The 10,940-nt window shown below is 34.6% G+C and overlaps 2 protein-coding genes across 2 annotated transcripts; one reads left to right on the forward strand and one right to left on the reverse strand.

Moving 5' to 3' along the window:
- Positions 1–135: 135 nt before the first annotated feature.
- Positions 136–7,278, forward strand: LOC112056342 (mitochondrial E3 ubiquitin protein ligase 1). The gene is made up of 6 exons (XM_024096760.2): positions 136–427; positions 1,300–1,457; positions 1,732–1,889; positions 2,449–2,719; positions 3,662–3,869; positions 4,483–7,278. The coding sequence occupies exons 1-6, from the start codon at positions 311–313 to the stop codon at positions 4,600–4,602; spliced, it is 1,032 nt and encodes a 343-aa protein (XP_023952528.1). The 5' UTR covers positions 136–310; the 3' UTR covers positions 4,603–7,278.
- A 365-nt stretch (positions 7,279–7,643) lies between these two features.
- On the reverse strand, positions 7,644–10,937 carry LOC112056344 (cytoplasmic tRNA 2-thiolation protein 1). Its single transcript, XM_024096763.2, has 5 exons — positions 10,740–10,937; positions 10,439–10,661; positions 9,507–9,823; positions 8,973–9,177; positions 7,644–8,444 (listed from the first exon to the last, which is right to left on the reverse strand). Exons 1-5 carry the CDS (start codon positions 10,785–10,787, stop codon positions 7,744–7,746), a joined length of 1,494 nt encoding a protein of 497 aa, XP_023952531.2. The 5' UTR covers positions 10,788–10,937; the 3' UTR covers positions 7,644–7,743.
- Between the last annotated feature and the right edge of the window lie 3 nt (positions 10,938–10,940).

A 10,940-nucleotide genomic window follows, 5' to 3' on the forward strand; every position in this document is an offset into this window, starting at 1 on the left:
ATTAAACCATGAGGACACAAAAGAAAAAAATCCGGTTGTACAAACATCAAAAGACTAGATTCTAGAGCCAAAAAGCCATATAGTAAAAAAAACTTTAACTTGACAATGACAGCTGACAAGTGACAAGACATTGAATTCATTTTTTTCCGATTCCTGTTTGACACTTAATTTTTCAAATAGAAAAATAAACTATTTTTATTTACACAATTTATTAGATAACCAGATAGAAAAGATGGTATAAATCGACCTAGGAGTTTAAACAAGTGTTCACTCTTTAATCTAAATTGATAGTACTGTGAGATTGCCCGCCATGGATTTCTTTTCGGAGATAATCGGTGAAACAGTTATACTCGGCTTAGATTCTCTGATATTGGGATTTTGTGTGAAACAGCTGAGCAAATGTAAACATATATTGAATGCTCTACAGGTACGTGCGAGAAATTCATAATTTGTACGTGATAGTAAGACAAAGTCTAAGGTATACCAGCTTGCCTGTTGAAATGTTGATTAGCCACACTGCTATTGCTAAACGGTTGACACGCATAACATCATCATCATTGTCAACCCATATTCGGCTCACTGCTGAGCTCGAGTCTCCTCTCAGAATGTGAAGAGTTAGGCTAACAGTCCACCACATTGGCCCAATTCGGATTGGCAGACTTCACACACACAGAATTAAGAAAATTTTCTTGTATACAGATTTCCTCACGATATTTTCCTTCACCATTTAAGACACGTGATATTTAATTTCTTAAATTAAAAATTACTATCGTTGATTATAATTATAGGTTAATTTCTTTTCAATAGACTCTCAGAAAATTACAAACTATCATTTATAATTTAGAATGATGTTCTTGTTATTACTGTATGTGCTCATATCTCTAGTTAGGCATTTTATGATTGAAAATCTCTACTATATCTATACTACTAATTTGAATGTCTTGAAAGAAAAACATAAAAACACATATGTATCAATTGTAAAACCTGTTGTGCCTATTTTAGTGTATAGCTTAGGAATATGTACACATCTGATCTGAATATGCACATCACTTTTAATATCTAATTAGCATGGCCACCATTATCAACTCATATTCAACTTACTGCTGAGCTCGATTCTCCTCTCAGAATGAGATAGGTTAGGCCAATAATCCACCACGCTGGCCCAATGGTTTGGCAGACTTCACACACACAGAGAATTAAGAAAATTCTCTGGTATGCAGGTTTCCTCATGATGTTTTTCCTTCACTGTTTGACATAATGTTTAATTTCTTAAAACCTAGGTGATGTATCTTATTTCAGTCTGCACCAGTGTTAGATATAGACTCAACACTAAATAAGGAAATCAACAAATACCCGAGCCAAGTAATCCCCTATGTGGTGATCAGAGGTCTGGTGAAACCACTGGGTAACCCCATCACCAGCAACTACAACCAGTCAGTTACAGGAGTTATTCAGAGGTATGTTTTATTATTACACCTTAACTATCTGCTTAACCTTTTAATGTGTAGTAAAAACCACTGGCAACCTGCTCTAATAGCAAGATACTCAGTCTTCACTGGTGGAGGCATAGAGACCAGTTTTTAAATCATAGATTTTAAAAAATGTTATACTTCAAGCAGTCAGTGAAGAAAGGCTATTTTTATTTTTTATTCATTATTGTATTGTAATTCTATTTTGCAAGTTATCAACCTTTTTAACAATATTTCAGTTAGATACTTTTATTGATTACAGATTAACAATAAAGGAGCATGTAATAGCTAGAACGTCGGCAGGGTTCTGGTCAGACCAGACGCGAACTATACATGAAGTGTTTAACTCTACACCATTTGTGCTCAGCAACGGCAAATATAACATTGAGGTTGTAGATGCTCTGGCTGCTGAGTTGTTAGGTATGTGTAAACTATTTAAATTACCTTTTGAAGGAATTTGCATGATGCATGTTATCTATATTAATAATTTAGAGGGGTTTGTGGAACTTTGTGGTATTGTAGGATCACCCTTTCACTGAATCTTCTGAATGAATTTTAAAAATTCATTTACCTATTTTTTTTTTTATTTCAATATAATATGGCCTTATTTGTGAGTGTAATCAATAAGTAAGCAGGCTAGTTTATTTATGTTTTGAAATGGCAGTATACATAATTTTTTTTTAAATAGATAACTTGTACTTGTATATTATGTTTCTATATTCTTGTGTGTTTATGTAGTGTGCAAATAAAGTGTAAATATAAATTTTTTAAAATAAAATATTTAGTAACAGCATTTTGTTTTTTACCATGGTGAAAGATCAGACAAATACTATAACTTGGCAACTTCGTTTGTAACACTCCCATTGCCGGGGGATGAATGAAAAACCCAAGACTGGTGCACGTCACTTCTTCGCACGCAAGATTGCGTCCCCGCGCAGTTCTTTTGTTGTTTTAAAGTAATGTTTTCTTTCCTTCTTAGATTTAGATGTAATATCAGACAAGTTTGAGCCCATGTCACCGGGTGTGATAGACCATGTGTGGGGCTTCTTCTCTGGGGTCAGACAGCGGGGCCTGCAGACTATGGAGGAGATGCTACGAGATGGCTCCTACATCACAGCCATAGGAGAGTTGAGCCGGAGCAGTTCTGGCTTAAAGATACAGCCACCGCGAGACGGGTTGCCATTGTACTTGACCACAGCCACCAAGTCCAGTTTGCTTAAGAGGCTTGCCAGTTCCAGGGATTTCTTGAGGTTTGTACAATGTTTTCTAATCAAATTCCATGTTTTCTTTCTCTTCCCTCTGTCTATCAGAGATCAGTCTCTGGACCATACCCCAATCTAATGTCTGCTAACGCTAAGTATGTTGTTTTGGGTTCTGTACATCCACTATCCTATACTATGTTAGTAGGTCTGCAAGTGTTTCTGATGTCTTGATGAACTATGGTGCATCCAATCAAATTCCATTAGGAGAAAATTAAGTACATCATCATCAACAATCCATATTCTCCTCTCAGTATGAGAGGGGTTGTTAGGCTTTAGTCCACCACGTTAGCCAAATGCAGATTGGCAGCCTTCACACACAGAGAACTAAGTAAATTCTCAGGTTTCCTCCCAATGTTTTTTTTTCTTCACCATTAGAGACACGTGATATTCAATTTCTTAAAATACACATAAATAAAAAGTTGGAGGTGCATGCCCCGGACCGGATTTAACCTTACACCTTCCGAATTTTCATCTTCCTGCTAACAAGTTAGCCTGCTTCCATCTTAGAATCTTAGACTGCATCATCGCTTACCATCAGATGAGTTTGTAGTTAAGAGCTAACTTATATTCACTGGGCTATCATGGCTCTTTGTGTGTGTCTAAATTATGTTATCCCCTAATGTTTCCTCCTTTAACCTCTGCCTCCGATTCCGGAGGGCGTAGGTCCGGGGCATGCACCTCCAACTTTTCAGTTGTGTGCATTTTAAGAAATTAAATATCACGTGTCTCAAACGGTGAAGGAAAAACATCGTGAGGAAACCTACACACCAGAGAATTTTCTTAATTATCTGCGTGTATGAAGTCTGCCAATCCGCATTGGGCCAGCGTGGTGGACTATTGGCCTAACACCTCTCATTCTGAGAGGAGACTCGAGCTCAGCAGTGAGCCGAATATGGGTTGATAATGGTGAATGTTTCTTCTTGGTTGCAGAGTCCTAATAGTAGTGTTCGGCACGGTGGCAGCTCTAGCGTCCGCGCGCGTCCTGTACAAGTACATGAAGAAGCGGCGGCGGCGCGAGGCCGAGCAGCTCATGAAGAAGCAGCTGGCGGCCGGCCGCCGGGAGCGCCGCGCCAACACCAGGGACAAGAACCTCAGCGAGGTGCAGCTGTGTGTAGTGTGCACCGAGAACCCCAAGGAAGTGAGCCATAGATCATTATTTTTTGTTTTTTTATTTACCAGAGCAATTTATAAAGAGGCAGCTGTTGCCAACACTTAAAGCGCCGCGCCAACACAAGGGACAAGAAGAATGATGTAGTGTGCACCGACACCTCCATGGAGGTGAGGCATAAACATTTTTTTTTAATTTACCCAACTTATAAAAAAGCAGCAATAGCCGTCGTAGAAGGGGCCGCGTTAACACCAGGGACAAGAAGAACGAGGCAGCATGTACCGACAATTAAATGGAAGTGAGCCATAGACAATTATTTTTCTATTTTGTAATTTTCCAAGCAACTTAAAAAAACGAGTGTGCTCTAGACCAAACAAATAAAGTAAAACTTCTTTAGCTCGTCGTCTCAACGTCCAAGCGTCTCGACGTACTAACACTTTTCGCATTCAATTTTCTTTTAATTCAAGGATACATAAACAAAATTTGCAGCAACTATAGCCGCCTTAGATAGCTATCAACTCATTACAACATCTAAAGACAAATTGTCTTCTAAAAGTATATATACTACAAAAATTTAGTAGTGTTATTAGTAAGTAATAATAACTAGAAGGGTATTTAAGTATGTTATTTTCGCGTGTTCCAGATAATCCTCCTCCCTTGCGGCCATGTGTGCCTCTGTGAAGACTGCTCGGAGAACATCAAAGACAAGTGTCCCATCTGCAGGGAGAGGATAGAATCTAGAGCACCCGCCTTCATCACATAGTTTGCCGCTCAACTGCATATCACATTTAAGTATACGACTATCGGACGCCCGCGACTTTGATCGCATTAACATTTATTCCCTATAGTACAAGATCCAGCATAAGGAATATATACCCTCGTCTGTTACTTATTTGGGATAAGAAATAAATGATAGAAAATATTCACATTGACACAATGCAAATAGGTTGCATAGTGTAATTGCTCCCGGTGAGTATTAAATGATTAATTTCTTTTCATCATTATCAACCCATATTCAGCTCACTGCTGAGCTCGAGTCTCCTCTCAGAATGAGAGGGTTTAGGGCAATAGTCCACCACATTGGCCTAATGCGGATTGGCAGACTTCACTCGCAGAGAATTATGAAAATTCTCTGGTACGCATGTTTCCTCACGATGTTTTTCCACACGTGATATTTAATTTCTTAAAATGCACACAACTGAAAAAGTTGGAGGTGCATGCCCCTGACTGGATTCGAACCCACACCCTCCGGAATCGGAGCATAACCACTGGGCTATCACAGCTCCTCCTTCTGGCTTAATTAATAAAAATTAAATTGTACACTAGTTAAAAGAATATACCCAACAGAACTGAAAACGTAAAGGTTGCCTGTTTTCACATTGCAACTGTGGGGTTGCCAGATATAAACAGTTAATTAATATTATACAAATACCCTCATCAGTTATTTAGTCGTTTAATAAGTATGTCAAATAAAAGGTTAATTTTACTGTAGTTAGTTGTTGTATTAAGTTGTTCATGGTTACCTAGATTTAATATGAAAAGTGTGTTTGGCCGCAATTTAACTAGGCAACCTATATGTAATGTGTCATTGTGCATATTTTCTATCATTTATTTCTTATCCCAAATAAATAACATGATGAGGGTGTAGATTCCTTATGCCGGATCTTAGACCATATGGGACGCCTGCGATTTTGATCGTGTCAACACATTTTTCTCTCGTAAATTCAAAGAAACAATACCTTTTGCTAAGTTACACTAAGAGTATCATAGTGACATTATGGGGAAAAGATTGTTGCCTACAAAAACCGTAGTGACACTATTGTAATAAGAAATTTTCTTACAAAAAAATCTGTTTGTTGCATTCAAGAAACTCCTTGTGTAACTTGCACTATACACAGTATGTTGTAAATACCCTGTCATACCCAGAAGGAGCAAACATTTTAATATAATTTACAGGAAAATTTATAACAAAAATCATTTAATCTGATTTCAAAATATTAAATATGTGAATTTAGTATTTAAAAGTCTCATAAAACTGGTTACATTTTACAAGACCTTCCTAATTAATTTCCATGTCATACTGTATAGGTACACATGGTAAGCCATTTAGCTAATGTGAAAAACGCACGGAAATCGTGTAGCAGTTTTGTTGATGAAAGTTGGTTTTTATGTTTATTCTCAATTTATGTGAATTATAATGGTTATTGTTGTTTTATTACAATGTATAAATAATGTATGAAGTAAAATACTGATGAAAATACTAAACTCTATACAGTACAAAGGAATAGTTTCTAGTCGCTTTGGTGCTTCGTTTTTGTTGATTGGTTGATTTTTATAAGTAAATTATTTTGTGACGTATGTAGTCTGTGTGTCTAAGTTTTAATAAGTAATTTATTCATTTTACGGCTAAGTTACACGAGGAGAGTTCTTTACAGGAAAAAATTTTATAGCCATAATCATAGGTCGCTGGTAATCGAAAAACTCCTTGTGTAACTTCGCCTTTACTCATATTGACAAAACTCTGTAATTGATGCAGGCTAAGAATAGACAGATAAAACTGATATAATATTACTACAATTTGCCAACATTCTAAAATAAATTGGAAAAACATTTTTCCAACTTAACTAAAATTTCACTATCTTGGTTGCTATTCAAGTGTGTGACGTAAACAAGTCCACTTAAAATAAATAAAGATTATGTTTATTCCCGAGGCCCCGCAGTTTCACCTGCGTGGTTCACGAATGTGGGGTTAAAATATAGCATAAGACACTCGCAAATAACGTGACTTTCTAATGGTAATAGAATTTTCAAAATCTGTAGATGCAGAGATTACCCCCTACAATACCACAAACTTTACTTCTTTATAACATTAATATATATAAAGAGACAGACTTAATAAATTAGTTTAATTTTATTAACTTTCAGTTTAGATATTGGTTTTCAAACATTACATTAATTGTATTTTAGATACCTATCTCTTACTTTCGATTATAGTTAGCAAAACCGCGAATGTTTAATTTAGCTACTTTACAGGAGCGACAAATAAACTAATTTGTTTTAAGTATATGAGATAGATTTAGATTAAATTTTATGAATGTTGAGCAGTTGTTTGGTCATAATTTATATACAGAAACAAATAAGTATTCTCACTGGAAAAAAAAAATTACATACTTATTCAGTATTTGTGGTATTGAATGCTAAGCAATGTTAGACAGAATTATAATTTACATTGTATAAAAATACATAGTTTGTGTACAATTTGTATAATTATAAACAGTACAGAAATATCAAATATTATGTCATGTACAGTCTTAATTGTTATGTTAGATACTTGTTCTTGTACATAGTTAAATGTTAGTTTTTATCAGAGAGATGTGAAGGCTATGATTGATGCATAAGCAAAAGTTTAGATGAAATAAATACTATTTTAGTAAACTAATCTAAGTATTATTTAATTTTTTCCCTATTTTTGCTAATATATTAGCATTCAGCTGCCATTAACCTGGCTAAATTGGATCATGTAACGGTTCAAAAACATTTGATTCCAATTATTAGGAGTTTATTAAACCGCTATAAAATGGCAGATTATAACTTTATTATTTATTATTTTTTTGTTTGAATTTGTAAGGAAATATTTTTATTTATATACATTTTAGATTGACACACATACAAGATTAGCTTGATTAAAATATTTTAATACATAATACAATTTATAAACAATATCACACACAATGTTGATCATTATGATGTGAAATAAATGATTTGTAATTAGGTATGTAAAATGAGAAAAAGAAAGAAGGTAAATTCTAATTTATAAACATATTTACTAGAATAATTACAATAATTTAATCTGTTATTTAATTAAAAATAAAAGATTCATATGTGATATTTAAAATATTCACTGTCAAAAACCTATGTGCAAGGAATCTACTTTTCCACATGCCCCAGCGCATGTGTTATCTTCCTCTTTTAATATAACTTCATCATTTGTGTGAAGATCTACATCAAATTCTTCATTATCAACTGAATTACTAACATCAATCTCACACACTTTGTCTTGTGATGAATTTGTTTCTTCAATTGAATTAGGTTTATCACTAGATTCCGGTATTCCGTATTCAGCTAAAAGCTTTTCAGCTTTTGAATTTGATTCATTTGTTTCATTTGTTTTTTTATTAGTACAATACTGTTTTTTGTTGCAACATTTTGTTTCTTTATTGTCATCTGTCACTTCATTGCTATGTACTTGTTCACAGCTGTTTGTGTTTGCATCTACTGTATTTAAATCTGTTGTACTGTGTTTATTTTCCTTACTTTTACAATTCGACTTGCATACTTTGCCTTTAGATATGCAATTGTTTTTCTTGAACTCGTCATTTATTTCGCTTATAGCTTCTTGTAAACTGTCATTCTGTTTAGCATTATATTCTTCTAGCATTCTCTTGGCTTTGGAACTTTTGCCAATACCGAGTTTTGGGAGGCCTTTATTCAAACCTTCTAAGAGTACACAAGCTTTGCATACTTCTTGTGAAGATACAAAGTTACACCTGGAGCATGTCCTTTGTGTTGGCAGTGTCACTTCTTCTTTGACAGACATTGTTTCACCTGCATGATATAAAAGATTACATAAACATAGAAGATCGTCAAAACGAATTTCATTAACCAACAACATTTTACAGACGAGCAATATTAAAGTTATAGTCCAACTGTATTTGTGTTATGATATCTAACTCATAAACTAAAATCATTAAAGCAATGCAATTTTCAGTAATTACTTTACAAATTCACTGTCTATTTCTTCAGTTGTATAAATATCAATTTACACAATCCAATTCATAAATAGGCAACAAATTTCATCTAGTTATTATTTTAGACCTAGATTAAATTAGATTACAATAATAAAATCCTAATCGTAATCGTAAATAAAATGACAAAAAGTGCAAAGATTGTTAGTCTGGCAAGTTTGTCGATAACACTCCCATGAAATGCGAACAGGCGAAAAGATTGCGCAGGTGTGAAATCGTGCGTGCGGGGAAGTGACGTGGGTTTTTCATTCATCGCTACACGCCCCGCGCTACATCGGACATCGGGAGTGTTACGAACGAAGTTGTCAAGTTATAACAAATTTTTTACCTGAGTATATAATATCCATAATGCAAGTAGGTCTAATTTTCTCCAAATCTTTAAGCAGAGCTCGTGCATGACCCCTGTATGCATTTGGAGCAAATACACATTCAGTGGAAAAGTAGACAAGCTTCTTGTAATGAGCGTACATTACTATTTCTTTCTCATAGGAATACTTCAATGGTTTCACTCTAGGTATGGTGCCTTCACTTCCCTGAAAAAAATCAAAAGTTATTGTCAAAGAGATGTGGGTATGATTTCTGTCTATTTTGCAATTATTTATGTTAAAAACAGTAATACTGTATTCTAAAAACTTCTGGTTTTATCAAGCAGAAATGTGGACATAAACAAAGAATAATAAAATTATGTCTTAAAAAATAGGAAGGGAATTTTTAATAAAGGAATTTGAAAGGTATAATTTTCAAAGTTGTGTCCTGTATTATACATGATGACATGCTGATTGAACTATGTATTAACAAATTACTTTGGAATTTGCAAATGCCTTTACACAATAGCAATAATTCGCAAAACTTCAAACCTTACAGTTGATATAGCAGTGCATCTCTTCAATCTTGCAATATCTCCTCTCAATACATTCATTAGCACAGTCTCGGCAATATCATCAGCATTATGGCCAGTTGCTATACATTTAACATTCAGTAAAGCAGCGCCTCTATCTAACGCCTGCCTCCGAAACACACCACAGAAGGTGCAGTTGTTCTTCCTTCCAATTTGAGCAACAATTTCATCCATAGTCCATCCATACAAATCTTTGTATGATAAAATTTTGAGTGGCATCACATAGTCCGCACTGTTCTGCATAACTGTTTCAAGACTGTCATCACGATAACCAGTGATACCTGTAGAAGAAGAATAACATTACTTACTTCATAAAATAAATAAACTCTGAAAATCTGACAAATCTGTGTCTTTATACTCACAATATTATTATATATAGTTTTGTTGATTGTACAATATGTAAATTAAAAGAAATTTTCACAAGAAATGTTTTTTAAAAAGAATGTTATTCCAATAGCATCTACTATTATTATATTATTAGGGTGTAAGTTCAAATCCAGTCAGGGCGCATGCATCTCCAACTTTTCATATTGTGCATTGTAAGAAATTAAATATCACATGTCTCAAACATGAAGGAAATAATATTGTGAGGAGAACCTGCATACTTGAGAATTTTCTTGATTCTTGAATAGCGGTGATGATTAGCATCCCCTCTCATTCTGAGAGGAAACTCGTGCTTAACAGTAAGCTGAATATAAGTATGTTAATGATAATTACAGTACACAGTGGGTATGACTCAGGATGACAGATGTGGCATATTCTAGGATCTTAGGATAGGATAACTGGTTATCCTGTTGTAGGCAATAGTTTTGCACTTGACCTAAGGTGAACCATATGCAGATGACACGACTCTGTATTAGGTACTTTACTTTAAAAGAAATAAATATCAATAATACCTTCATCAATAGACAAAAGAATGAGATTTAAGCCATAGTTGTATCTCTCGTTCAAAGTTTTAAGGACATGTGCCAGCACCGTGGAGTCTTTGCCGCCGGACGCGGCCACCGCCACGGAGTCACCGCGGTTAAATAGTTCACCTCTTGTGATAGTAAAGTGAATCTCGGTTTCGAACGCCCAGAAAAAACATTCTTTGCATAACGCATCACCTGTTTTGGGACGCTAGAACGTAATAACATAATTATTTATTAGAATAAGTTTGAGTAGATTTTTTTTAACACAACTTTAAAATAACAATACCTTTAGGGACGCATTTCTCCCACATCCAGTAGCACAAGGTACTGGCATTCTGATAAATAATAAACTCCCTGGTACTTTGCGTATGATAATTTATATATTTTAAGTATTTTAATTCATCATAAATATTGCGAATTACGAAAATGTGAAACTTTTAACCTAAAAAATTGTTTACTACTATTTGTTATTGTTACTGTATTCTAA

The sequence above is a fragment of the Bicyclus anynana genome, chromosome 5 (assembly GCF_947172395.1).
Source record: "Bicyclus anynana chromosome 5, ilBicAnyn1.1, whole genome shotgun sequence".
NCBI classification, from domain to species: Eukaryota; Metazoa; Arthropoda; class Insecta; order Lepidoptera; family Nymphalidae; genus Bicyclus; species Bicyclus anynana.

Bases quoted from the DNA above. Each gene is read 5' to 3' on its own strand.
- LOC112056344 (XM_024096763.2), bottom strand. From the start codon at position 10,787: ATGCCAGTACCTTGTGCTACTGGATGTGGGAGAAATGCGTCCCTAAAG. The intron at 9,178-9,506 runs GTAAGGTTTGAA...GATTTTTTTCAG, and splicing joins GATGCACTGCTATATCAACT to GGAAGTGAAGGCACCATACC. The intron at 8,445-8,972 runs GTAAAAAATTTG...TATATCATGCAG, and splicing joins TATGGATATTATATACTCAG to GTGAAACAATGTCTGTCAAA.
- LOC112056342 (XM_024096760.2), top strand. From the start codon at position 311: ATGGATTTCTTTTCGGAGATAATCGGTGAAACAGTTATACTCGGCTTA. The intron at 1,458-1,731 runs GTATGTTTTATT...TATTGATTACAG, and splicing joins GTTACAGGAGTTATTCAGAG to ATTAACAATAAAGGAGCATG. The intron at 3,870-4,482 runs GTGAGCCATAGA...CGCGTGTTCCAG, and splicing joins GCACCGAGAACCCCAAGGAA to ATAATCCTCCTCCCTTGCGG.